The sequence below is a fragment of the Petromyzon marinus genome, chromosome 70 (genome assembly GCF_048934315.1).
Source record: "Petromyzon marinus isolate PM22_M1 ecotype Great Lakes invasive population chromosome 70, UKy_Petmar_22M1.pri1.0, whole genome shotgun sequence".
Lineage (NCBI taxonomy): Eukaryota > Metazoa > Chordata > Hyperoartia > Petromyzontiformes > Petromyzontidae > Petromyzon > Petromyzon marinus.
The window spans coordinates 3,271,876-3,299,810 of record NC_133736.1 but is presented as its reverse complement, the minus strand read 5'-3'; the positions used below and the strand labels follow the sequence as shown (position 1 = coordinate 3,299,810).

Below are 27,935 nucleotides of genomic sequence, written 5' to 3'. Positions count from 1 at the left end.
ATCAGTGTCTAGAGTTGAGACTGGGTCTCAGTGTCAGTGTCTAGAGTAGAGACCGGGTCTCAGGGATCAGTGTCTCGAGTAGAGACCGGGTCTCAGGGTCAGTGTCTAGAGTAGAGACCGGGTTTTGGAGTCAGTGTCTAGAGTTGAGACCGGGTCTCAGGGTAAGTGTCTAGAGTTGAGACCGGGTCTCAGGGTCAGTGTCTAGAGTAGAGACCAGGTCTCAGGGTCAGTGTCTAGAGTTGAGACCGGGTTTTGGAGTCAGAGTCTAGAGTAGAGACCGGGTTTCAGGGTCAGTGTCTAGAGTAGAGACTGGGTCTCAGGGTCAGTGTCTAGAGTAGAGACCGGGTCTCAGGGTCAGAGTCTAGAGTAGAGACCGGGTCTCAGGGTCAGTGTCTAGAGTTGAGACCGGGTTTTGGAGTCAGTGTCTAGAGTAGAGACCGGGTCTCAGTGTCAGTGTCTAGAGTTGAGACCGGGTTTTGGAGTCAGTGTCTAGAGTAGAGACCGGGTCTCAGGGTCAGTGTCTAGAGTAGAGACCGGGTCTCAGGGTCAGTGTCTAGAGTAGAGACTGGATCTCAGGGTCAGTGTCTAGAGTTGAGACCGGGTCTCAGGATCAGGGTCTAGAGTTGAGACCGGGTCTCACAGTCAGTGCCTAGAGTTGAGACCGGGTCTCAGGATCAGTGTCTGGAGTTGAGACTGGGTCTCAGGGTTAGTGTCTAGAGTAGAGACCGGGTCTCAGGGTCAGTGTCTAGAGTAGAGACCGGGTCTCAGGGTCAGTGTCTAGAGTAGAAACCGGATCTCAGGGTCAGTGTCTAGAGTTGAGATCGGGTCTCAGGATCAGGGTCTAGAGTTGAGACCGGGTCTCAGGATCAGTGCCTAGAGTTGAGACTGGGTCTCAGAGTCAGTGCCTAGAGTTGAGACCGGGTCTCAGGATCAGTGTCTGGAGTTGAGACCGGGTCTCAGGGTTAGTGTCTAGAGTAGAGACCGGGTCTCAGGGTCAGTGTCTAGAGTAGAGACCGGGTCTCAGGGTCAGTGTCTAGAGTAGAAACCAGATCTCAGGGTCAGTGTCTAGAGTTGAGACCGGGTCTCAGGATCAGGGTCTAGAGTTGAGACCGGGTCTCAGGATCAGTGTCTAGAGTTGAGACTGGGTCTCAGAGTCAGTGTCTAGAGTTGAGACCGGGTCTCAGGATCAGTGTCTAGAGTTGAGACCGGGTCTCAGTGTCAGTGTCTAGAGTAGAGACCGGGTCTCAGGGATCAGTGTCTCGAGTAGAGACCGGGTCTCAGGGTCAGTGTCTAGAGTAGAGACCGGGTTTTGGAGTCAGTGTCTAGAGTTGAGACCGGGTCTCAGGGTAAGTGTCTAGAGTTGAGACCGGGTCTCAGGGTCAGTGTCTAGAGTGGAGACCAGGTCTCAGGGTCAGTGTCTAGAGTTGAGACCGGGTTTTGGAGTCAGAGTCTAGAGTAGAGACCGGGTTTCAGGGTCAGTGTCTAGAGTAGAGACCGGGTCTCAGGGTCAGTGTCTAGAGTAGAGACCGGGTCTCAGGGTCAGAGTCTAGAGTAGAGACCGGGTCTCAGGGTCAGTGTCTAGAGTTGAGACCGGGTTTTGGAGTCAGTGTCTAGAGTAGAGACCGGGTCTCAGTGTCAGTGTCTAGAGTTGAGACCGGGTTTTGGAGTCAGTGTCTAGAGTAGAGACCGGGTCTCAGGGTCAGTGTCTAGAGTAGAGACCGGGTCTCAGGGTCAGTGTCTAGAGTAGAGACTGGATCTCAGGGTCAGTGTCTAGAGTTGAGACCGGGTCTCAGGATCAGGGTCTAGAGTTGAGACCGGGTCTCACAGTCAGTGCCTAGAGTTGAGACCGGGTCTCAGGATCAGTGTCTGGAGTTGAGACTGGGTCTCAGGGTTAGTGTCTAGAGTAGAGACCGGGTCTCAGGGTCAGTGTCTAGAGTAGAGACCGGGTCTCAGGGTCAGTGTCTAGAGTAGAAACCGGATCTCAGGGTCAGTGTCTAGAGTTGAGACCGGGTCTCAGGATCAGGGTCTAGAGTTGAGACCGGGTCTCAGGATCAGTGTCTAGAGTTGAGACTGGGTCTCAGAGTCAGTGTCTAGAGTTGAGACCGGGTCTCAGGATCAGTGTCTAGAGTTGAGACCGGGTCTCAGTGTCAGTGTCTACAGTGGAGACCGGGTCTCAGGGATCAGTGTCTAGAGTAGAGACCGGGTCTCAGGGTCAGTGTCTAGATTAGAGACCGGGTTTTGGAGTCAGTGTCTAGAGTTGAGACCGGGTCTCAGGGTAAGTGTCTAGAGTTGAGACCGGGTCTCAGGGTCAGTGTCTAGAGTAGAGACCGGGTCTCAGGGTCAGTGTCTAGAGTTGAGACCGGGTTTTGGAGTCAGAGTCTAGAGTAGAGACCGGGTTTCAGGGTCAGTGTCTAGAGTAGAGACCGGGTCTCAGGGTCAGTGTCTAGAGTAGAGACCGGGTCTCAGGGTCAGAGTCTAGAGTAGAGACCGGGTCTCAGGGTCAGTGTCTAGAGTTGAGACCGGGTTTTGGAGTCAGTGTCTAGAGTAGAGACCGGGTCTCAGTGTCAGTGTCTAGAGTAGAGACTGGGTTTTGGAGTCAGTGTCTAGAGTTGAGACCGGGTCTCAGGGTAAGTGTCTAGAGTTGAGACCGGGTCTCAGGGTCAGTGTCTAGAGTAGAGACCGGGTCTCATGGTCAGTGTCTAGAGTAGAGACCAGGTCTCAGGGTCAGTGTCTAGAGTAGAGACCGGGTTTCAGGGTCAGTGTCTAGAGTAGAGACCGGGTCTCAGGGTCAGTATCTAGAGTTGAGACCGGGTTTTGGAGTCAGTGTCTAGAGTAGAGACCGGGTCTCAGTGTCAGTGTCTAGAGTAGAGACTGGGTTTTGGAGTCAGTGTCTAGAGTTGAGACCGGGTCTCAGGGTAAGTGTCTAGAGTTGAGACCGGGTCTCAGGGTCAGTGTCTAGAGTAGAGACCGGGTCTCAGGGTCTCAGTGTCTAGAGTTGAGACCGGGTCTCGGGGTCAGTGTCTAGAGTAGAGACCGGGTATCAGGATCAGTGTCTAGAGTAGAGACCGGGTCTCAGGGTCAGTGTCTTGAATTTCATTCATCTGAGATTCTCCGACTCCTCTTCAACCCCCCCCCCCCACCAACCATTCGTGCATGGTCGGAGCGGGTTCCCTTGACCTCCGTTTAGACGTTTCAGGCTCAGCCCCTTGCAATTCCTCCATCCGCAAGTCCGCCGACACACACACACGCACACCGCCCTGCCAACCAAACTCAACTCCATGATTTTTGTGCCAATGTGCCCCCTTTTTTCCCTCGATTCTTCGTCAAGCCAATTCAATTCAACAAACAGTACAGCATAGAAACATCTCCGCTTAAAAATATGAATACAAAAAGACTGCGGTCCAATTCCCGTTGGCTTTGGAGCACAGCCACCCATTGTAATTAAACCGTCTTAATTGGTGTTAGAGCGTTAGTGAGAAAGAGCTCGCTCGTGTGTGTGTGATAGCGTGTGTGTGTTAGTGTGTGTGTTAGCGTGTGTGTGTGATAGCGTGTGTGTTAGCGTGTGTGTGTGTGTGGGGAGCGGTAGTGTAGCGGTTAGTGCGCTGCGCTATGAACCTGGCGACACGGGTTCGATTCCCGCTCACGGCCAACACCAGTGACGATTATCTGAACCGGTCCCGGGCCTCCCCTAGGTCGACTCAGCCTCAAATGAGTACCTGGTGCGGTGTGTAAACATTGCCACTAGGGAGACAAAGGCGGTCGGGCGTGGTGCTGGCCACCCACCCCCTCGTGTACCGTTCCGGCCTTCATAGGTGCTGCTCGCTAACAGCACTTGCCCCTACAGTCTGTTAAGGCTATATGGGGGATCTTTGTGTGTTAGCGCGAGTGTGTGTTAGCGCGAGTGTGTGTTAGCGCGAGTGTGTGTTAGCGCGAGTGTGTGTTAGCGCGAGTGTGTGTTAGCGCGAGTGTGTGTTAGCGCGAGTGTGTGTTAGCGCGAGTGTGTGTTAGCGCGAGTGTGTGTTAGCGCGAGTGTGTGTTAGCGCGAGTGTGTGTTAGCGTGTTAGCGTGTGTGTGTTAGCGTGTTAGCGTGTGTGTGTTAGCGTGTTAGCGTGTGTGTGTTAGCGTGTTAGCGTGTGTGTGTTAGCGTGTTAGCGTGTGTGTGTTAGCGTGTTAGCGTGTGTGTGTTAGCGTGTTAGCGTGTGTGTGTTAGCGTGTTAGCGTGTGTGTGTTAGCGTGTTAGCGTGTGTGTGTTAGCGTGTTAGCGTGTGTGTTAGCGTGTTAGCGTGTGTGTTAGCGTGTTAGCGTGTGTGTTAGCGCGTGTGTGATAGCGGGTAGTGAGACACTGCTCGTGAGACACTGGTAGTGAGACACTGGGTAGTGAGACACTGGGTAGTGAGACACTGGATAGTGTGACACTGGGTAGTGAGACACTGGGTAGTGAGACACTGGGTAGTGAGACACTGGGTAGTGAGATACTGGGTAGTGAAACACTGGTAGTAGGTAAATCAGTTTCATAGACAATGCCTATAACGACATTATTATTATTAAAATCAGTGCCATGTTTTTGCCAAGTTCTGCGTGCGGTTAATGCAGAGACCTGTTAACGCCTCGACAAAGTAATTTTCTTTTGTGGCTTTCGAACTCCTTCACACAACTTCTGCTTCATTGCCACAGAAGGGTAAAGAAACACCCTTTTTGTTATGTTTCGCCGTAATTGGCTGTGTCGGAGATCCATGAAGCCACCACAGCTGAGATTCTAAGTTGGAGACCGTGGGTCTCTGTGTGTGTGTGTGCGTGTCTCTCTGCGCCAGTGCGGGAGGTCATGATGGCTGTGTCGGAGGCACTTAGCCGGGCGATGCTGGGATCCTTCGCTCGAGACGGCGGCTCTGTCCGTGCGTGTCTCTCTGTGCCAGCGCGGGAGGTCATGATGGCCGTGTCGGAGGCACTTAGCCGGGCGATGCTGGGATCCTTCGCTCGAGACGGCGGCCCTGTCCCTGCGTGTCTCTCTGTGCCAGTGTGGGAGGTCATGATGGCCGTGTCGGAGGCACTTAGCCGGGCGATGCTGGGATCCGACGTTCGATACGGTGGCCCTGTCCGTGCGTGTCTCTCTGTGCCAGCGCGGGAGCTCACGATGGCCGTGTCGGAGGCACTTAGCCGGGCGATGCTGGGATCCGACGTTCGATACGGTGGCCCTGTACGTGCGTGTCTCTCTGTGCCAGCGCGGGAGCTCACGATGGCCGTGTCGGAGGCACTTAGCCGGGCGATGCTGGGATCCTTCGCTCGAGACGGCGGCTCTGTCCGTGCGTGTCTCTCTGTGCCAGTGTGGGAGGTCATGATGTCCGTGTCGGAGGCAGCGAGCCGGCGATACGCCTGACGTCAGCCAGCGGCACCCCCCGTTGAGCGCGAGGTGTTGAATTCAGCAGCCCGCGAGCATCACAATCACTGCGCTGGCGATGCCGGATATGTAATTAAGCCCCCACGAATGTATGTATTTTTAAATGCGTTTATAGATAGATAGAGAGAGACAGAGAGAGAGAGAGAGACGGATAACACACCACGGGCGAGACGCCCTTGCATGTCGCTCGATTCCTCTTTGTTTCTCTCTCTCTCAGTGTGGGGTTCACGATGGCCGTGTCAGAGACACTGAGAGGCTGGATTCGAGTCCTGGGTCTGGGTGTCTCTGTCTCTGTGGGTTCACGATGGCCGTGTCGGAGACACTGAGAGTCTGGGTTCGAGTCCTGGGTCTGGGTGTCTCTCTCTCTCTCTGTGGGTTCACGATGGCCGTGTCAGAGACACTGAGAGTCTAGGTTCCATCCCTGGGTCTGGGTGTCTCTCTCTCTCTGTGGGTTCACGATGGCCGTGTCGGAGACACTGAGAGTCTGGGTTCGAGCCCTGGGTCTGGGTGTCTCTCTCTCTCTCTCTCTGTGGGATCACAATGGCCGTGTCAGAGACACTGAGAGGCTGGTTTCGAGCCCTGGGTCTCTGTGTCTCTCTCTCAGTGGGTTCACAATGGCCGTATCAGAGACACTGAAAGTCTGGGTTCGAGCCCTGGGTCTGGGTGTCTCTCTCTCTCTGTGTAGGTTCGCGATGGCCGTGTCAGAGACAGAGAGGTTGGGTTCGAGCCCTGGGTCTGGGTGTCTTTCTCTCTCTGTGGGTTTACAATGGGCGTGTCGGAGAAGCTGAGAGTCTGGGTTGGAGCCCTGGGTCTGGGTGTCTCTCTCTCAGTGGGTTCACAATGGCCGTGTCAGAGACACTGAAAGTCTGGGTTCGAGCCCTGGGTCTGGGTGTCTCTCTCTCAGTGAGTTCACAATGGCCGTGTCAGAGACATTGAGAGTCTGGGTTCGAGCCCTGGGTCTGGGTGTCTCTCTCTCAGTGGGTTCACAATGGCCGTGTATGAGACACTGAGAGTCTGGGTTCGAGCCCTGGGTCTGGGTGTCTCTCTCTCTGTCGGTTCACAATGGCCGTGTCAGAGACACTGAGTGTCTGGGTTCGAGCCCTGGGTCTGGGTGTCTCTCTCAGTGGGTTCATGATGGCCGTGTCAGACACACTGAGAGCCTCGGTTAGAGCCCTAGGCCTGTGAATGTATATATTTAGCGAATGCAAAGTCACGTCTCACTACCATTCTCTCACGAGCAGTGTCTCACTAGCAGTGTCTCACTACCCAGTGTCTCACTACCAGTGTCTCACTACCCAGTGTCTCACTAGCAGTGTCTCACTACCCAGTGTCTCACTACCAGTGTCTCACTACGCAGTGTCTCACTACCCAGTGTCTCACTACCCAGTGTCTCACCACCCAGTGTCTCACTAGCAGTGTCTCACTAGCAGTGTCTCACTATCCAGTGTCTCACTACCCAGTGTCTCACTACCCAGTGTCTCACTAGCAGTGTCTCACTAGCAGTGTCTCACTATCCAGTGTCTCACTACTAAGTGTCTCACCACCCAGTGTCTCACTATCCAGTGTCTCACTAACCAGTGTCTCACTACCAGTGCCTCACTAGCAGTGTCTCACTACCCAGTGTCTCACTAGCGGTGTCTCACTAGCAGTGTCTCACTACCCAGTGTCTCACTACCCAGTGTCTCACTACGCAGTGTCTCACTACCCAGTGTCTCACTAGCCAGTGTCTCACTACCCAGTGTCTCACTAGCAGTGTCTCACTACCCAGTGTCTCACTACCCAGTGTCTCACTTGGAGTGTCTCACTGCCCACTGTCTCACTACCCAGTGTCTCACTACCCAGTGTCTCACTTGGAGTGTCTCACTGCCCAGTGTCTCACTACCCAGTGTCTCACTACCCAGTGTCTCACTACCCAGTGTCTCACTAGCAGTGTCTCACTGCCCAGTGTCTCACTACCCAGTGTCTCACTTGGAGTGTCTCACTGCCCAGTGTCTCACTACCCAGTGTCTCACTACGCAGTGTCTCACTACCCAGTGTCTCACTACCCAGTGTCTCACTACCCAGTGTCTCACTAGCAGTGTCTCACTACCCAGTGTCTCACTAGCCAGTGTCTCACTACCCAGTGTCTCACTAGCAGTGTCTCACTACCCAGTGTCTCACTACCCAGTGTCTCACTTGGAGTGTCTCACTGCCCACTGTCTCACTACCCAGTGTCTCACTACCCAGTGTCTCACTTGGAGTGTCTCACTGCCCAGTGTCTCACTACCCAGTGTCTCACTACCCAGTGTCTCACTAGCAGTGTCTCACTACCCAGTGTCTCACTACCCAGTGTCTCACTTGGAGTGTCTCACTGCCCAGTGTCTCACTACTCAGTGTCTCACTACCCAGTATCTCACTACCGAGTGTCTCACTACCCAGTGTCTCACTAACAGTGTCTCACTACTCAGTATCTCACTACCAGTGTCTCACTACCCAGTATCTCACTAACAGTGGTGCATGAGTGAGTGGGTAGGTGAGTGAGTGGGTGAGTGAGTGGGTGAGTAAGTGAGTGGGTGAGTGAGTGGGTAGGTGAGTGAGTGGGTGAGTGAGTGGGTGAGTGAGTGAGTGGGTGAGTGAGTGGGTAGGTGAGTGAGTGGGTGAGTGAGTGGGTGAGTGAGTGGGTGGGTGAGTGAGTGGGTGGGTGAGTGAGTGAGTGAGCGAGTGAGTGAGTGAGCGAGTGAGTGGGTGAGCGAGCGAGTAGGTGAGTGAGTGGGTGAGTGAGTGAGCGAGTGGGCGAGTGAGCGATTAGCTGAGTGAACGAGTGTACGTTGAACCTCATTCGCACCGCACACAGCCCACCGTGCGAACTTCACTCGCGCCTGACCGCCCCCGGGCCACCCCCCCACTCCTCCGGCCGACGGCAAGGTGCTCCCTGCAAGATCGCTCCTCGCAGCTTTGGGCTCGCCTCTGATGTCCGTCCCCCTCTCTCTGTGTGCCCTGCATGGCTGTGCAGCCGGTGAGCGGAGCTCCCCATCCCTCCCCTCCTCCTGGGCAACGCCTCGTCCACGTCTCCACGATGGGCCTCCTCCTCCTCCTCGGCCTCCGGCACCTCGGCCACGCCGCCCTGCTCACGGCGCTGGGATCGTTCGCCGTCGCGGCCGCCGTCAAGATGCTGTCCAAGCGCGGCTCTGGTAAACCGCTCCGGTCTGGTGGTGGAGGAGGGTGCCTGGGCGATCGGTCGAGAACCCAGCGGTGGTGGCGGGGTGGTTGGGGGGGAGTGGGTGGCTGGGGGTGGTAGCGTCTCAGCAGTCGGTGTGCTTGAGCGGAAGACACTCGGGGGGTAGTTGGTGGATCCCGGCCACTCCGCGGAGAGCCGGAGTTGCGAGTTCATCAGGGCGCTTTGCTCCAAGGTGCGATTATTATTTTTTTTTACTATGGATTATTATTCGTTAAAGTCATTGACGTTACCATTTTTTTTTCTTCCAGAATGGGTCATTAAGGGCTCCACACGGTGTATCCCGTACGCTCGCTGATCGACCGGTTTAGTGGAACCAACGACCAGTCGATAGGAGGAGTTGGTTCTATTTGATTGTCTGTTCGTAATGTTGTTAACGTTCAAGGTACGTTTTTTGGGCGAAAGAGAGCACGGCCGTCGATCCTGTCGTAAGGGATGAAGCTTTGACGGTGTATCTCCTAAAACACGCTGAACGACCGGTTGAGTGGAACCAACGACCGTCGATAGGAGGAGTTGGTTCTATTTGATTGTCTGTTCGTAATGTTGTTAATGTTCAAGGTACATTTTTTGGGCGAAAGACAGCACGACCGTCGATCCTGTCGGAGGTGATGAAGCTTTGACGGTGTATCTCCTAAACACGCTGAACGACCGGTTGAGTGGAACCAACGACCTTCGACAGGAGGAGTTAGTTCTATTTGATTGTCTGTTCGTAATGTTGTTAACGTTCAAGATACGTTTTTTGGGCGAAAGACAGCACGACCGTCCATCCTGTCGTGAGGGATGAAGCTTTAACGGTGTATCTCCTAAACACGCTGAACGACCGGTTGCGTGGAACCAACGACCGTCGATAGGAGGAGTTGGTTCTATTTGATTATCTGTTCGTAATGTTGTTAATGTTCAAGGTAGGTTTTTTGGGCGAAAGACAGCACGACCGTCGATCCTGTCGGAGGTGATGAAGCTTTGACGGTGTATCTCCTAAAACACGCTGAACGACCGGTTGAGTGGAACCAACGACCGTCGATAGGAGGAGTTGGTGCTATTCTGTTCCTGTGCGTATCTATATAGAGACAGAGAGCACCGTAGGTCAAGGCACTTGACGCAGTTGAGATGGCGCTTGAGAAACCCGGAGAGTGATTTGAATGCCCCGGGGGAGAGGGGGGGCGGTGAGGAGGTGTAGGGTGTCGAGGGGGGAGGAGGGATCACGGAGGGGGGGGGGGGAGGCTATAGGGGAGGGAAAGGAAGGAGTGGAGGGGTGAAAGGGAGGGAAGAGGGAGGGCACGGGCGATTGGGGAGAGGGGGAGTAGGCGAGGCTTTGAAAGAGAGGAATGGAAGGAGGTTCAGGAGGGGCACTGATTGATGTACAGGGGCAGTGTTGAGTCTATGGGGCAGGGTTGAGTCTATGGTGCAGTGTTGAGTCTATGGGGCAGTGTTGAGTCTATGGGGCAGTGTTGAGTCTATGAGGCAGTGTTGAGTCTATGAGGCAGGGTTGAGTCTATGGGGCAGTGTTGAGTCTGTGGGGCAGTGTTGAGTCTATGGTGCAGTGTTGAGTCTATGGTGCAGTGTTGAGTCTATGGGGCAGTGTTGAGTCTATGGGGCAGTGTTGAGTCTATGGACAGTGCTGAGTCTATAGGGCAGTGCTGAGTCTATGGGGCAGGGTTGAGTCTATGGTGCAGTGTTGAGTCTATGGGGCAGGGTTGAGTCTATGGTGCAGTGTTGAGTCTATGGGGCAGGGTTGAGTCTATGGGGCAGGGTTGAGTCTATGGGGCAGGGTTGAGTCTATGGTGCAGTGTTGAGTCTATGGGGCAGTGTTGAGTCTATGGTGCAGTGTTGAGTCTATGGTGCAGTGTTGAGTCTATGGCCAGTGTTGAGTCTATGGGTCTCAGTGTTGAGTCTATGGGGCAGTGTTGAGTATATGGGGCAGTGATGAGTCTATGGTGCAGTGTTGAGTCTATGGTGCAGTGTTGAGTCTATGGGGCAGTGTTGAGTCTATGGGGCAGTGTTGAGTCTATGAGGCAGTGTTGAGTCTATGGGGCAGTGCTGAGTCTATGGTGCCGTGTTGAGTCTATGGGGCAGGGTTGAGTCTATGGTGCAGGGTTGAGTCTATGGGGCAGTGTTGAGTCTATGGGGCAGGGTTGAGTCTATGGGGCAGGGTTGAGTCTATGGTGCAGTGTTGAGTCTATAGTGCAGTGTTGAGTCTATGGTGCAGTGTTGAGTCTATGGGGCAGGGTTGAGTCTATGGGGCAGGGTTGAGTCTATGGGGCAGGGTTGAGTCTATGGGGCAGTGTTGAGTCTATGGGGCAGGGTTGAGCCTATGGGGCAGGGTTGAGTCTATGGGGCAGGGTTGAGTCTATGGGGCAGTGTTGAGTCTATGGGCAGTGTTGAGTCTATGGGGCAGGGTTGAGTCTATGGTGCAGTGTTGAGTCTATGGGGCAAGGTTGAGTCTATGGTGCAGTGTTGAGTCTATGGGGCAGGGTTGAGTCTATGGGGCAGGGTTGAGTCTATGGGGCAGGGTTGAGTGTATGGTGCAGTGTTGAGTCTATGGGGCAGGGTTGAGTCTATGATGCATGGTGCAGTGTTGAGTCTATGGTGCAGTGTTGAGTCTATGGTGCAGTGTTGAGTCTAAGGGCCAGGGTTGAGTCTATGGTGCAGTGTTGAGTCTATGGGGCAGTGTTGAGTCTAAGGGCAATGTTGAGTCTATGTGCAGTGTTGAGTCTATGGAGCAGTGTTGAGTCTATGGGGCAGTGTTGAGTCTATGGTGCAGTGTTGAGTCTATGGGGCAGGGTTGAGTCTATGGTGCAGTGTTGAGTCTATGGGGCAGGGTTGAGTCTATGGTGCAGTGTTGAGTCTTTGGGGCAAGGTTGAGTCTATGGCGCAGTGTTGAGTCTATGGGGCAGGGTTGAGTCTATAGGGCAGGGTTGAGTCTATGGTGCAGTGTTGAGTCTATGGTGCAGGGTTGAGTCTATGGTGCAGTGTTGAGTCTATGGGGGAGGGTTGAGTCTATGGTGCAGTGCTGAGTCTATGGTAGATCAATCAGTCCCCCTCCTTAGCAACACCTATACACAGACAAAGATCCCCCGTGTAGCCTCTAACAGGCTGTAGGGGCAAGTGCTGTTAGCGAGCAGCAGCAGCACTTATACACAGACAAAGATCCCCCGTGTAGCCTCTAACAGGCTGTAGGGGCAAGTGCTGTTAGCGAGTAGCAGCAGCGCCTATACACAGACAAAGATCCCCCGTGTAGCCTCTAACAGGCTGTAGGGGCAAGTGCTGTTAGCGAGTAGCAGCAGCGCCTATACACAGACAAAGATCCCCCGTGTAGCCTCTAACAGGCTGTAGGGGCAAGTGCTGTTAGCAAGTAGCAGCAGCAGCACTTATACACAGACAAAGATCCCCCGTGTAGCCTCTAACAGGCTGTAGGGGCAAGTGCTGTTAGCGAGTAGCAGCAGCGCCTATACACAGACAAAGATCCCCCGTGTAGCCTCTAACAGGCTGTAGGGGCAAGTGCTGTTAGCAAGTAGCAGCAGCAGCACTTATACACAGACAAAGATCCCCCGTGTAGCCTCTAACAGGCTGTAGGGGCAAGTGCTGTTAGCGAGCACCTATGAATGCCGGAACGGCACACGAGGAGGTTTGGTGGCCCGGACCACGCCCGGCCGCCTTTGTCTCCCCAGTGGCGATATTCACTACACACCGCACCAGTCTACTCATTTGAGGCCGAGTCGATCTAGAAGAGGCCCAGGCACCGGTTCAGATAATTCTCACCGGTGGTGTTGGCCGTGAGCGGGAATCGAACCTGGGTGGCCAGGTTCTTAGCGCAAGCGTAGCGCTAACCGCTGCACTACCGTGGTGGTGGGCGTGGTGGGGGTGGTGATGGTGGTGGTGGTGATGGTGGTGATGGTGGTGGTGATGGTGGTGGTGGTGATGGTGGTGGGGGTGGTGGGGGTGGTGGTGGTGGTGGTGATGGTTGGGGTGGTGGTGATGGTGGTGGTGATGGTGGTGGTGGTGGTGATGGTGGTGATGGTGGTGGTTGTGGGGGTGGTGGTGGCGGTGGTGGTGATGGTGGTGGTGATGGTGGTGGTGGTGGTGGTGATGGTGGTGGTGATGGTGGTGATGGTTGGGGTGGTGGTTGTGAGGGTGGTGGTGATGGTGGTGGTGGTGATGGTGGTGGTGATCGTGGTGGTGATGGTGGTGGTGATGATGGTGGTGGTGATGGTGGTGATGGTGGTGGGGGTGGTGGTGATGGTGGTGATGGTGGTGGTTGTGGGGGTGGTGGTGATGGTGGTGGTGGTGATGGTGGTGGTGATGGTGGTGGTGGTGATGGTGGTGCGGGTGGTGGTAATGGTGCTAATGGTGGTGATGGTGGTGGTGGTTAGGGGTGGTGGAGATGACGGTGGCGGTGGTGGGGGTGGTGGTGGTGATTGTGGGGGTGGTGGTGATGGTGGTGGGGTTGGTGGGTGGCGAGGGGATGGGGGTTGGGGAGCTGCTTGGCTTCCCAAGCACAGCACCGAGAGACTTTCACAAAGCCCTTCCTTGTCTCGGGATCCTTCGGCCGTTACCCCCTCCCCTCGTTTTTATAAAGATCCCCCCCACCCTGCCCCCCACCCTGCCTCCCACCCTGCCCCCCACTCTCGGGTTTGTCCGCCGGATCCCCCTTTTGTCCGTGTGCTTTGGGCCAGGCCACTGACGGTTTAGTAAACCCCTCGCCCCGTGTCCTTCTACCCCCCCTCTCTCTCCCCCTCTCTCTCTCCCTCTCTCTCCCCGTCTCTCTCTTTTTTTTTACGATCAGAGGAAACAAGAAGATGCTCGGCGTAGTCGGCACTTTGCTCCGTTCATCATTTCGTTTCTTTTTTCTACCAACGCTTTGCTTTATGTGCACCACCCCCCACCGCCGTCTGTTTAAATGAAAGATTTCACGAAATATTTCACGATCCGCTCTCCTCCTTCTTACCCCTTCCCTCTCTCTCTCTCTCTACCCTCCCTCTCTCTCTCTCTACACCCTCTCTCCCCACTCTGTCTATGTTCCCCCTGTTTTTTTATGTATTTTATAACTACGACAAGTGCTGCATCTGCACGCAGCCCTCCCCGCGGTCCTACGGCCTCCGACGGGCAGCTCAAAATCTGCACGCACAGAGAGATCTCTCTACCGTCATCTGCCACCGAGCACGCGGCCCTGCAACAGCGCCCACCGCTCCTCGAAGGCCGGCACGGCGTGGGTCAGCCGCGTGTGGCGGAACTCCGGCCACACCCTGGCTCCGACCAGAGCGCGGAAGATGCCCCAGGCTGCTGGCCGGACGTTGCCCCTCCAGAGCCACCTTCCTCGCCCTGTGTGCACGGCGAGCTTGGCGTAGCCGAAGAGCAACGTTGACCGGCCCCTGAAGATGTTGGGGTCCGTCGCCCTTCGGGTATCCAAAGATGAGGACCGTCGGGGAGAAGTGGAGGCTGAACCTTAGGAGGATGTTTCTCAGGACCTTGAACACAGCGAGTCCGGGCTCTTGCACTCCACGTATCGGCGCGCCACCGTCTCCACTTTACCGCAGAACCGGCACTCCGGGGACGTGTCGGTGAAGCGCGCCGGGGATGCGTCAGTGGTGACGGTGCCGTGGGCGATGCTGCAGCCGAGGTCGCCGATGCGGTCGTACGCCGGGCTGGAGTGGAGTTGCCTCCAGCGAGGCCCCTCCGGAGAGACGCAGGGCTAGGGGCTCTCCTCCAGGCGTGGTCCTTGTGGCTCCTCAGGGTGTCCTGTTGGTGGGACCGGACCACGCAGGAGTAGAGCACCTTCCTCTTGACGTTAGCGAAGGCCACCTCCGGCAGGTCTCCCGGCCGGCACAGGTCGCGATCCGCCTTCGTTTGTCGGCATTGGCGATGCAGCGGCACGACTGAGAGCTCCGGTGGAGGGGGATCGAGAGGGGCCTCGTCCTCCCCGACGCCGATGGGGGGTGGCGTTCTCCCCATCGCTGCCGCTGAGAAGGCCCCCTTGGCTTCGGCCAGGATCCAGGCAGCCACCCGGAGCGACTGCAGCTCCCCTGTCTTTGCGGCCGTGTCTGCCGGTCCGAGCCACCGGCCTCCGTGTTTCAGGCTCCACCAGATCTCCCGTCCTGGTGAGCCGCGCGTTGGCGAGGCGCCTCTCCATGCCGGGGGTGGCGGTGGTGGATGGCAGCTTTGTCTGTGGGTTCCTGAGGATCGGTTCGATGACCAAATTCTCGGCCGATCGCGGCCGGTTCAGCCTCCTGACGGCGAGGGAGCTCCACGTCTGCAGGACGCTCCCTGTAGAAAGGTGGCAGCTGTCCCAGTGGGAGGCCCTGCAGGTCCGTGTAGAATAGTCGCTTGGAGCACTGCAAACCCCCCTCTCGGCTGTTTCAGGAGGAAGGAGGCCGTGACGCTCCAGGCTGGTGCAGGGGCGGCGTGCAGGAACTTTTGCGCGGCCTGCAGTCGGAAGGTGGCCAGTTTAACACGTAGGCTTTCGCGACCAATATTATTCATAATCAACGTTTTTGGCCAGCTGACTCCGCACGCACACCGGCCCGTGACCGCCCTCGTCCAGTGGCAGGGCCAGGACCCCAGACGCGACCCGGTGTCCTCCACCCGACCAGAAGAAGTTGAGGACTCGCTTCTGAAATGCGTTGATGAGGCTCATGGGGGGGGGGGGGGGTGTAAGGAGAAGAGTCGGTGCCACAGCATGGATGTCACCAGCTGGTTCACCACCAACGTCTTTGTCCTGAAGGTGAGGAACTTGCACAGGCGACTCCAGGTGCCCAGCCGCTCCTTCACCTTCTCCTCCAGCTCGAGCCAGATCTTCTGCGGTGGTTCCTCCTCTGGTCCGAGGAACACCCCCAGGTGGTGCGGCAGCGATGTTGTGCTCCAATTGATGGCTTTTGCCTTCTCGGGACACTCGGTCATGTCCCACGCTCCAACCAGCAGGCCGCTGCACTTTTGCCAGTTCATTTTTGATGAGGAGGCTTTCGAAAAGACCTCCTGGCACTCGTGCAGCAGAGCGACATCAACCAGGGAGCGCAGGATGAGGAGGAGGACGTCGTCGGCGTACGCCGTCAGGACCAACTTGACGCTTGGTTCCCCGAGCACCGGGCCGCTGAGTCTCCGCCTTATGAGGCTCAGGAAAGGCTCTTAAAGCCAGGGCGTAAAGCAGGCCCGACCAATGGGCGTCCCTGTCTCACTCCTCGCTCGAATTTGACCGGGGCAGTGAGGGCGCCTTTGACTTTGATCACGCATACTCTTTGGTTCTATTCGGTAAGGTCACGTAGGTAAAAAAATAAAACAACAATAATCACGACGTTTCGGCCACAACGCAAGTGGCCTTCATCAGGTGAAGGGACCGTACTGTCCAGAGGACAGCGTTGGAGTGAAGACTGCCAAGCCCAGGTCGCGTCCTTTAAGCTGTGTGGTCGCGGCATCTTTTGAGGAAGGTCAGCGTCTCGATGAGCTGCGACTTCTTGTCCCGTTGTCTGTTGAAAGCTCTAACAGATAGGTGAAAGCACTCCCCGTAGAGGCTATCAATTCTAGATTTGAAGCTTTCGTGACTGCAAGAACCAAAGAGTACGGGTCCTTGCAGTCTTGATCACGCAGTCCGCCTTGGTGTAGAGTAGGCGGATCGTTCGGACAAAGGCATCCCCAAAACCGAAGCTCTTGAGGGTTCCCAGCAGGTATTTGTGGTCCACTCTGTCAAAAGCCTTTTCCTGGTCAAGGGCCAGAAACGCGATTTGGGATTCCCAACGCCTGGGACACCGCGATGAGGTCCCTGACCGGGAAGATGCCGTCGTGGATGGTTCGTCCGGGTGATGGCGTAGGACTGGGTCCCCGTTTACGTCGTGTGCAATCACCACTTTCAGTCGCAGGGGGAGAGAGCCTTCGTCTCCCCCTCTCTCTCTCCCCCCCTCTCTCTCTCCCCCTCTCTCCCCCTCTGTTTTTTTTTTACGATCAGACGAAACAAGAAGATGCTCGGTGTAGTCGGCACTTTGCTCCGTTCATCATTTCGGTTTTTTGTGTTTTTTTTTCAAAGCTTTGCTTCATGTGCCCCCCTCCCTCCCCCCCCCTGGCCCCCTTTTTAAATGAAATATTTCACAAAAGATTTCAGGCTCTGAAATCCCCCTCTCTCCCCCTCTCTCCCCCTCTCTCTCCCTCTCTCCCCTTCCCCTCCCACCACTTGCCCCCCACAGATAGTCTGTGAATGTCGTAATTGGGTTTACTCTCCAACACACAACCGCTTTAGTGCTGAACTAGTATACTATATAATACACTATACACTACACTACTATACACTACACTACTATACACTAAACTGCTATACACTAAACTGCTACACACTATATTCTTGGTTTTTATGTGACTTTACCGAAAGAACCAAGAATATGAATCCCTGCAGTCACGAAAGCTTTAAATACAAATACTATACACTACTATACACTACACTACTATACACTACACTATACACTACACTACTATAGACTACTATACACTACACTATACACTACACTACTATACACTACACTATACACTACACTACTATACACTACACTACTTTACACTACAGCATAGACTACACTACTATACACTACTATACACTACACTAATATACACTACACTACTATACACTGCACTACTATACACTGCACTATACACTACACTACTATACACTACACTACTATACACTACACTATACACTACACTATACACTACACTACTATACACTACACTATACACTACACTACTATACTATACACTACACTACTATACACTACACTATACACTATACTATACACTACACTACTATACACTACACTACTATACACTACTATACTATACACTACACTACTATACACTACACTACTATACTATACACTACACTACTATACACTACACTACTATACACTACACTACTATACACTACACTATACACTACACTATGCACTACACTACTATACACTACACTACTATACTATACACTACACTACTATACACTATACTACTATACACTACACTACGATACACTACACTACTATACACTACACTATACACTACACTATACACTACACTACTATACACTACACTACTATACACTACACTACTATACACTACACTATACACTACACTATACACTACACTATACACTACACTACTATACACTACACTAATATACTATACACTACACTACTATACACTACACTACTATACACTACACTATACACTACACTACACTATACACTACACTACTATACACTACACTACTATACACTACACTACTATACACTACACTACTATACACTACACTATACACTACACTATACACTACACTATACACTACACTACTATACACTACACTACTATACTATACACTACACTACTATACACTACACTACTATACACTACACTACTATACACTACACTACTATACACTACACTATACACTACACTATACACTACACTACTATACACTACACTACTATACTATACACTACACTACTATACACTACACTACTATACACTACACTACTATACATACACTACTATACACTACACTATACACTACACTACTATACACCACAGTAACTAATTGGAACCACGTTCTCTTCACGTGACGCAAACCCCTCGGCTATTTGGGGCCGTGTCGGGTGGTGGCGGGTTTCGACGACACAGCATTTGTACCGCACGTCATCAAACACGCACACAAAAACGTGAATTTCAAAGCCATACGAATGTCGTGTGTGTGTGTGCGTGTGATGCCTTCAAGTGCACCTAGCCTGGCACCAAGCGGCATGGTGACGTCCCCGACACTTAGAGGCGAATGGCGTTAGTTGTTGTTGAACTTCCCCTAGGTCGACTCGGCCTCAATTGAGTACCTGGTGTGGCGCTGTGTAGTGGACGTGGTAACTGGGGGGGGGGGGGGGAGACAAAGGCGACCGGGCGTGGTGGTTGCTGGCCACCCACCCCCTCATGTGCCACAGCGCCGGTAGCTACTCGCTAACAGCACTTGCCCCTACATCCTGTTAGAGGCTACACGGGGGATCTTTGTCTGTGTATAGGTGCTGCTGCTACTCGCTAACAGCACTTGCCCCTACAGTCTGTTAGAGGCTACACGGGGGATCTTTGTCTGTGTATAGGTGCTGCTGCTACTCGCTAACAGCACTTGCCCCTACAGCCTGTTAGAGGCTACACGGGGGATCTTTGTCTATGTATAGGCGCTGTAGCTACTCGCTAACAGCACTTGCCCCCACATCCTGTTAGAGGCTACACGGGGGATCTTTGTCTGTGTATAGGTGCTGCTGCTACTCGCTAACAGCACTTGCCCCTACAGTCTGTTAGAGGCTACACGGGGGATCTTTGTCTGTGTATAGGTGCTGCTGCTACTCGCTAACAGCACTTGCCCCTACATCCTGTTAGAGGCTACACGGGGGATCTTTGTCTGTGTATAGGTGCTGCTGCTACTCGCTAACAGCACTTGCCCCTACATCCTGTTAGAGGCTACACGGGGGATCTTTGTATGTGTATAGGTGCTGCTGCTACTCGCTAACAGCACTTGCCCCTACATCCTGTTAGAGGCTACACGGGGGATCTTTGTCTGTGTATAGGTGCTGCTGCTACTCGCTAACAGCACTTTCCCCTACAGCCTGTTAGAGGCTACACGGGGGATCTTTGTCTGTGTATGGGTGCTGCTGCTACTCGCTAACAGCACTTGCCCCTACAGTCTGTTAGAGGCTACACGGGGGACCTTTGTCTGTGTATAGGTACTGCTGCTACTCGCTAACAGCACTTGACCCTACATCCTGTTAGAGGCTACACGGGGGATCTTTGTCTGTGTATAGGTGCTGCTGCTACTCGCTAACAGCACTTGCCCCTACATCCTGTTAGAGGCTACACGGGGGATCTTTGTCTGTGTATAGGTGCTGCTGCTACTCGCTAACAGCACTTGCCCCTACATCCTGTTAGAGGCTACACGGGGGATCTTTGTCTGTGTATAGGTGCTGCTGCTACTCGCTAACAGCACTTGCCCCTACATCCTGTTAGAGGCTACACGGGGGATCTTTGTCTGTGTATAGGCGCTGCTGCTACTCGCTAACAGCACTTTCCCTTACAGCCTGTTAGAGGCTACACGGGGGATCTTTGTCTGTGTATAGGTGCTGCTGCTACTCGCTAACAGCACCTGCCCCTATAGACTGTTAGAGGCTACACGGGGGATCTTTGTCTGTGTATAGGTGCTGCTCGCTACTGGCTACTAACAGCACTTGCCCCTGCAGTCTGTTACAGGGGGATATTTGTCTTTGTGGGTCACTCGTGTGTGAGTGTGTGTGTATCTGAGTGTGTGTATGTGTGTTGGTGTATGTGTGCGTGTGTGAGTCTATGTGTGTGTGTGAGTGTATGTGTGTGAGTCTATGTGTGTGTGTGAGAGTCGATGTGTGTGTGTGAGTGTGTGAGTGTGTGTGCGAGTGTGTGTGAGTGTGTGTATGTGTGTGCTACCAGTCCGGCAAAACAACCCCCTACCTCCTCGCGGTGCCTAACGGGCAACTCTGTCGTGGAGAGTGCTGTGGGGAGAGGGCCAATTCCGATTGGCTCCTCCCCTCATGGCGTCTGTGACCACCACAGTGGCTAAACGGGGGCTCTGGACGTGTGCGAGGGGCTGGTAACCCCTCCAACTTCAATTAATTACCACTAAACTACGACTGAAATATATAACTAATAAGCACGTGCCGGAGGCCCCAGGGGGACAGGCGTCTATGACGTCTCCTGGCCAAACCCCAATTGGCGGAGCCAGGAGATTGAATCTTTACCCTCGGGGCTCCTCCAGAAACAACGAAAAGCCACTACGGATGGCCACGTGGAATGTTCGAACGCTCACTGCGGAGGAGAGGCTGCCACTCCTCTGTCGGGAGCTGGACTGGTACCACCTGGATCTCTGTGGCATTCAGGAGGTCTGGTGGACCGGTTCTGGCTCCTGCCACCATGAGAGGTGGACAGTCCTCTACTCCAGGCAGCAGACTGCCAAACAACAGGGTGTGGCTCTTCTTATGAACAAAAGAATGAAGGGTGCGTGGGAGCGTGGCGGTGAGGAGTAGGAAGCTGTAAGCCCCAGGCTACTTTGGGCTAGCCTTCCCATCAACCGGAGGCGAGGAGTGGTGGTCGTGGTTACTTATGCCCCCACTGAAGAGGAACATCCGTGGAGGGATGCAGGCAAAGCCGATGAGTCAGATGCCTTCTATGACCTCCTGTCACAGGTGATGGCTAAAGTGGCCCCTTGGGATAGAGTCATCTTGTTGGGTGACTTCAATGCCCGAGTTGGTCATGATGCTGGCACCTGGTCTGGAGTGATTGGAGGGGATGGGCCAAATCAGCTCAATAACAACGGTAGGAGGCTGCTAGATTTTTGTGCAGTCCATGGGCTTGTAATTACCAACACGCTGTTCCGGCATCGGCGCATCCACACAACATCATGGATGCATGCCGGGTCCAAGCAAGAGCATCTGCTGGACTACATAGTGACGGACGAGCGGATGCGAGCCCATGTCCTTGACACCAGGACCTACCGTGGAGCTGATCTGCCCTCTTGACCATCGACTAGTCATCTGTAAGATGCGCCTGCCGTTCTTCCAATCCGGTGGTGGGTGTACACCCAGGACCCCATTCCAACCTAAAGTGGCCTGGTCTCAGTTAGCTGATGAAAGTTGAAAGCGAGAATTTCATCATCGCTTGCGGCTGGGGTTGGCATCGTCCCCCACTCCTCCTGATGTCGATGGGAAATGGGCGAGGTTTAGGACTGTGACTCATGCAGCTGCAATGGCTGCTTTGGGTACGCGGTCCAGACCTCCCCAGAGACCCTTGCTGACAGAGGACGTGTTCAGGATAGTTAAGAAAAAGCGACAGGCCCACCGTCATCGGCTACAGAATCCCACGTCAGAGAATGAGGAGGCTTACCGCAGCCTTCGCTCGGAGGTTCGGAGAGCCGTGAGGTGCTGCAAGGATGGGTGGTGGTCGCGGGTTGCTGAGGAGATGGAGTCTGCCTCAGTGGCCCGCGATCACAAATCTCTATTTAACTCCATCAAAAAAGTAACCTGCAGCGCCACACCTATTACCATCATTCGTGGAAAAAACGGTGATCCAATCTCCGACATCCAGGAACAGGTTTGCAGATTTGCTGAGCATTGCTGTGAGGGCCTGGGGGAGGGGAAATCCCTCAGTCAGGAAAACATCTTGGCACAAAGTGAGGATGACCCTGCTGAGGCTGCGGTACCTCAAATATTGGAGGAAGTCACCCCCTGTGAGTGGCTGGCTGAGGTGCCATCTGTTGAGGAAGTACTGAAGGTGATCCGGAGTCTGAGACCAGGAAAGGCACCGGGCAGAGATGATCTCCCAAGCGAAATGCTGAGGGAGGGTGGCGTTTGTGCACAGACTGCCCTGTATGACATCATAACAACAGTCTGGACCACTGGACGGGTTCCGCAGGATTGGAAGGATGCCCTGGTGGTTCCCCTCTTTAAGAAGGGGGACCACACAGACTGTAACAACTACAGGGGCATCTCACTCCTCAGTGTGCCGGGAAGGGTCCTGGCAAGGATTAATCAACATCGCCTTGCCAGGCACGCTGAGGAGAGGCTAGCGGAGCCCCAATGCAGTTTCAGGAAAGAGCAGTCCTGCACAGATGCCATATTTTCCGTCAGTCTGCTACAGCAGAGGTGTAGGGAATTCCAGCAAGACCTACATCTCTGCTTTATTGACCTGGTCAAAGCCTATTATACCATCAGTAGGCCTGGGCTCTGGGTTGTTCTTCGTGCTTTTGGAGTCCCTGACCCTCTGCTCACGATCATTAAGGACCTTCATGATGGTGAGCGGGCCCGGGTAAAACTACGTGGCCAGGAGTCAGAGCCATTCTCTGTACACCTTGGGGTGCGACAGGGATGTCCTCTGGCTCTCACATGATTTAACATCTATTTTGACCACGTAGTTCGTGAAGCCTTCAATAGCTGTAACAGGGGAATCTCCATTTGGTACAGATATAATGGGAGGCTGATCGATGCCCAGGTGCGGTCAAGGGATGGCTCCCTATTGCTCAACCACGTTATGTATGCTGATGATTTGGTAATAGCTGCTCAGACGGAGGAGGAGTTGGAGACGCTGCTGCTGAGACTGGAGCGTGGCACTAAGAGAAGGGGCCTTACCATCAGCCCCACCAAAACTAAGCACCTGCCTGGGTATTTTGTACCATCGGACACTCCACCCCCACAACTCCCAATCGGTGATGGGGCAGTTGTGGAGAGAGTGGAGAGTTTCCCATACCTGGGCAGTGTGCTCATGACTGACTCCAGTTTAACAGCAGAGGTCTCACTCCGAATCAGTCGAGCGGCAATATCTTTTCATCGGTTGCGTAACGCTGTGTGGAAGCTACCTGGTCTGTCGCTCCGCACTAAGCTTCAGGTCTTCTCGACCACGGTCATTCCCTCCCTTCTCTACGCTTGCAAAAGGTGGACCCCCTTATTGGAACATCTTCGCCGGTTAGAAACATTTAATCTGCGCAAGGTCCCATCGGTGAGCTCCTCCGGCAGGCAAGGCTGCATTGGCTGGGTCATGTAGCCCGCATGCCCAGCCACCGCATGCCGAAACAGTTTTTGTTCGGCCGGATCGAGGGGGCTAAACGGGCGCGGCACGGGCTAGAGAAGAGATGGAGTGACGTGGTACAGGAGGACGTGGAGCTGAGTGGACTTGCCGATGACTGGTACCAGCGGTGTCAAGATCGGCCTCTGTGGAGGAGGCTCGTGAAGGACGCTACTGGGCAGTTGGAGGCAGTTGCCCTCCAACAACAACGGAGGGCGGAGGAGCGACGCTCACAAAAACGAGCGGAATGCCGGGTGGCTAAAGCACAGCAGGTTGGCACAGTAGGGGGCACAGGTGGTGCATCAGCCAGTCATCTTAGTCATCTCAGTCAGTTGATATTTGACACCTGGATCTGCCCCGTGACCTCCTGCCAGCGGGTGTTCGACACTTCACGTGGCCTCAAAGTGCACATGGCCTGGCACAAGCGTCGTGGTGACATTACCGCCACTTAGTGGCGAATGGCAGTTGTTGTTGTATGTGTGGGGAGCGGTAGTGTAGCGGTTAGCGCGCTGTGCTATGAACCTGGCGACCCGGGTTCGATTCCCACTCACGGCCAACACCAGTGACGATTATCTGAACCGGTCCCGGGCCTCCCCTAGGTCGACTCAGCCTAAAATGAGTACCTGGTGCGGTGTGTAAACATTGCCACTAGGGAGACAAAGGCGGTCGGGCGTGGTGCTGGCCACCCACCCCCTCCTGTACCGTTCCGGCCTTCAAAGGTGCTCGCTAACAGCACTTGCCCCTACAGTCTGTTAAGGCTATATGGGGGATCTTTTGTATGTGTGTGTGTGTGAGTGTGTGTGTGAGTGTGTGTGTGAGTGTGTGTGTGAGTGTGTGTGTGAGTGTGTGTGTGAGTGTGTGTGTGAGTGTGTGAGTGTGTGTGTGAGTGTGTGTGTGAGTGTGAATGTGTTTGAGTGTGTGTGAGTGTGTGTATATGTGTGAATGTGTGAATATGTGTGTGCGAGTGTGTGTTTGTGTACGTGTGTGAGCGTGTGTATGAGTCTATGTGTGTATGTGTGTGAATGTGTGTGAGTGTGTGCATGCATGTGAGTGTGTGTATGTGTGCGAGTCGATGTGTGTGAGTATGTGTGCGAGTCGATGTGTGTGTGTGCGTGGGAGGTTGAGTGCTGTGAATATACGGTGCGATTTGCAATCAGCGGTGTAGCTGATCCTCGGGGGGATTTTGGCGTGCGTGTTTTGTGCGTGTGCGTGCGCGTGTGTGCGGCGTGTGTGTGTGTGCGTGCGTGGGCATGCATCTGTGTGTGTGTGCGTGTGTGTGCGTGTATGTGTGTGCTCGTGCGTGTGTGTGCACGTGTGTGTGCGTGTGTGTGCAAAACAACCCCCTACCTCTTCGTTGGTGCCGGATAGGTAACGCTGTGGTGGGCACTGTCATGGGGAGAGGGCCAAATTCAATTCCCCATTCCCCTCATGGCGTTTGTAGTCACCACAGCGGCCAAATGGGGGCTCTGGACGGGTGCGAGTGGCTGGTGACCCCTCCACCTTCAAATAAATTACCACTAAACCACGAAATAAAAATGTATTAAGCTTGTGCCGGAGGCCCCGGGTGGACAGGCGTCCATGACGTCTCCTGGCCAAACCCCAATTGGCGAAGCCAGGAGACTGAATCTCTACCCTCGGGGCTCCTCCAGAAACAGCAAAAAGCCACTGCGGGTGGCCACGTGGAATGTTCGAACCCTCACTGTGGTGGAGAGGATGCCACTCCTCTGTCGGGAGCTGCACCAGTACCGCCTGGATCTCTGTGGTATTCAGGAGGTCCGGTGGACCGGTTCTGGCTCCTGCCATCATGAGGGGTGGACAGACCTCTACTCGGAGCAGGAGACTGCCAAACAACAGGGAGTGGCTCTTCTTCTGAACAAAATAATGAAGGGAGCGTGGGAGCGTGGCAGTGAGGTGTGGAAAGCTGTCAGCCCCAGGCTACTTTGGGCTCGCCTTCCCATCAACTGGAGGCGAGGAGTGGTGTGTCGTGGTTACTTATGCCCCCACCGAAGACGAACATCCGTGGAGGGAGGCAGGCAAGGCCGATGAGTCAGATGCCTTCTATGACCTCCTGTCACAGGTGCTGGCTGAAGTGGCTCCTCGGGATAGAGTAATTTTGAAAGGTGTACACCCAGGACCCATTCAAACCCATAGTGGCCTGGTCTCAGATAGCTGATGAAAGTTTCAAGCAAAAAAATAATCATCGCTTGCGGCTGGGGTTGGCATCATCCCCCACTCCTCCTGGTGTCGAGGCGAAATGGGCGAGGTTTAGGACTGTGGCTCATGCAGCTGCAATGGCTGCGTTGGGTATGCGGTCCAGACTTCCCCAGAGACCCTGGCTGACAGAGGGGGTGTTCAGGCTGGCGTAGAAAAAGCGACAAGCCCACTGTCATCGGCTACAGCATCCCACGTCAGAGAATGAGGAGGCTTACCGCAGCCTTCACTCAGAGCTTCGGAAAGCCTTGAGACACCGCAAGGATGGGTGGTGGTCGCGGGTTGCTGAGGAGATGGAATCTGCGTCAGTGCCCAGTGATCACAAATCGCTGTTAAATTCCATGAAAAAGTAACCTGCAGCACCACACCTCTTTCGATCATGAGGGGAAAGAACGGTGATCAAATCTTCGACCCGCAGGAACAGATTTGCAGATTTGCTGAGCGGTTCTGTGTGGTCCTGGGGGAGGGGAAATCCCTCAGCCTGGATAACATCGTGGCACAAAGTGGGGATGACCCTGCTGAGGCTGCGGTGCCTCAAATATTGGAAGAAGAAGTCACACCCTGTGAGTGGCTGGCTGAGGTGCCATCTGTTGAGGAAGTACTGAAGGCGATCCGGTGTCTGAGACCATGAAAGGCATCGGGCAGAGATGATCTCCCAAGTGAAATGCTTAGGGAGGGTGGCGTTTGTGCACAGACTGTCCTATGTGACATCATAACAACAGTCTGGGCCACTGGACGGGTTCCGCAGGATTGGAAGGATGCCCTGGTGGTCCCCCTCTTCAAGTTTTTTTTCAGTTTATTTATTTTGGTATAGCCCTGTGAGCCATTCGGCTCTTGAATCGGGTGCAACCTCAACAAACAAAAAAACAAAAACACGAACAAGGGAAACATCTTAAAGTGACTATGTGTTGACTGTGCAAACAGGAAATTCATGGAAAAAAAAACAGCAAAATATTCCTGAAAAAAGCACCGTACACCAACGCTGTGTGCAAAAATATCCCAGTGGGATGCAAGTCAAACAACAACAACCACAATCACAAGAAAACTTAGATTAAGGCCATCAGTCTAACTCCGTACTACAACAAAACACACATGTCCAAACCAAAAAAAACGTTTTCGAAATCACCAGAAAATAAAGCCATAATTGCAACGTAACAGTGATCACAGGGACTGTGACCGATTTTTTTTTTACAATAAACTACGTAAATAACATGTAACACCAAATCCTAGAGCCATAGCTGGCTGCATGAGTTACTCCTCAACAACAGAAGCATCAGTCGGAGTATCAAATTTTAAGAAAGGGGACCGCGCAGACTTTAACAACTAAGTGGCGGTGACGACACCACGACTTATGTGCCAGGCTAGGTGCACGTTGAGGCCACGTGAAGTTTCGAACCCCCGCTGGCAGGAGGTCACGGGGCGGACCCAGCAGGTACCACGGGTCGACTGACTGAGATGACTGAGATGACTGGCTGATGCACCACCTGTGCCCCCTACTGTGGCAACCTGCTGTGCTTTAGCCACCCGGCGCTCCGCTCGTTGTTGTGAGCGTCGCTCCTCCGCCCTCCGTTGTTGCTGGAGGGCGACTGCCTCCAACTGCCCAGTAGCAGCGTCCTTCACGAGCATCCTCCACAGAGGCCGATCTTGACACCGCTGGTACCGGTCATCGGCAAGTCCACTCAGCTCCACATTCTTCTGTACCACATCACTCCATCTCTTCTCTTGCCCATGCCGAGCCCATTTAGCCCCCTCGATCTGGCCGAACAAAAGCTGTTTCGCATTGCGGTGGCTGGGCATGCGGGCTACATGACCCAGCCAATGCAGCCTTGCCTGCCGGAGGAGCTCACCGTTGGGACTTTGCCCAGATCTTTCAAGGATTTGTGAGCTCCTCACACAATCCAGCCTCGTTAAACCCAGGATGGATCGTAGACAGGCCAGCCTAAATGCTTCTAACCGGCGAAGATGTTCCATTAGGGGGGTCCACGTTTCGCAAGCGTAGAGAAGGGAGGGAATGACCGTGGCCGAGAAGACCTGAAGCTTAGTGCGGAGTGACAGACCAGGCAGCTTCCACAGAGCATTATGCAACTGATGAAAAGATAATGCCGCTCGACTGATTCGGAGTTAGACCTCTGCTGATAAACCGGAGCCGGTCATGAGCACACTGCCCAGGTATGGGAAACTCTCCACTCTCTCCACAACTACCCCATCACCAATTGGAAGTTGTGTTGGTGGATTGTCCGATGGTACAAAATACCCTGGCAGGTGCTTATTTTTGGTGGGGCTGATGGTAAGGCCCCACCTCTTAGTGGCAAGCTCCAGGTTCAGCAGCAGCACCTCCAACTCCTCCTCTGAGTGAGCAGCAATTACCAGATCATCGGCATACATAACGTGGTTGAGCAAGAGGGAGACATGCCTTGACCGCACCCGGCATTGATTAGCCTCCCATTCTATCTGTACCAGATGGAAATTCTCCCGGTACAGTTATTGAAGGCTTCACGAAGTGCATGGTTAAAATAGATGTTAAAT

The 27,935-nt window shown here is 53.9% G+C and overlaps 1 protein-coding gene across 1 annotated transcript in view; it reads left to right on the top strand.

Moving 5' to 3' along the window:
- Nucleotides 1-27,935, top strand: part of LOC116957127 (interleukin-1 receptor accessory protein-like 1-B) — a 181,625-nt gene that overhangs the window by 73,151 nt on the left and 80,539 nt on the right. The window contains exon 3 of the mRNA XM_076055253.1: nucleotides 8,388-8,565. Coding sequence (XP_075911368.1) covers nucleotides 8,388-8,565 — 178 coding nt within the window. The remainder of the gene's footprint in view (nucleotides 1-8,387; nucleotides 8,566-27,935) is intronic.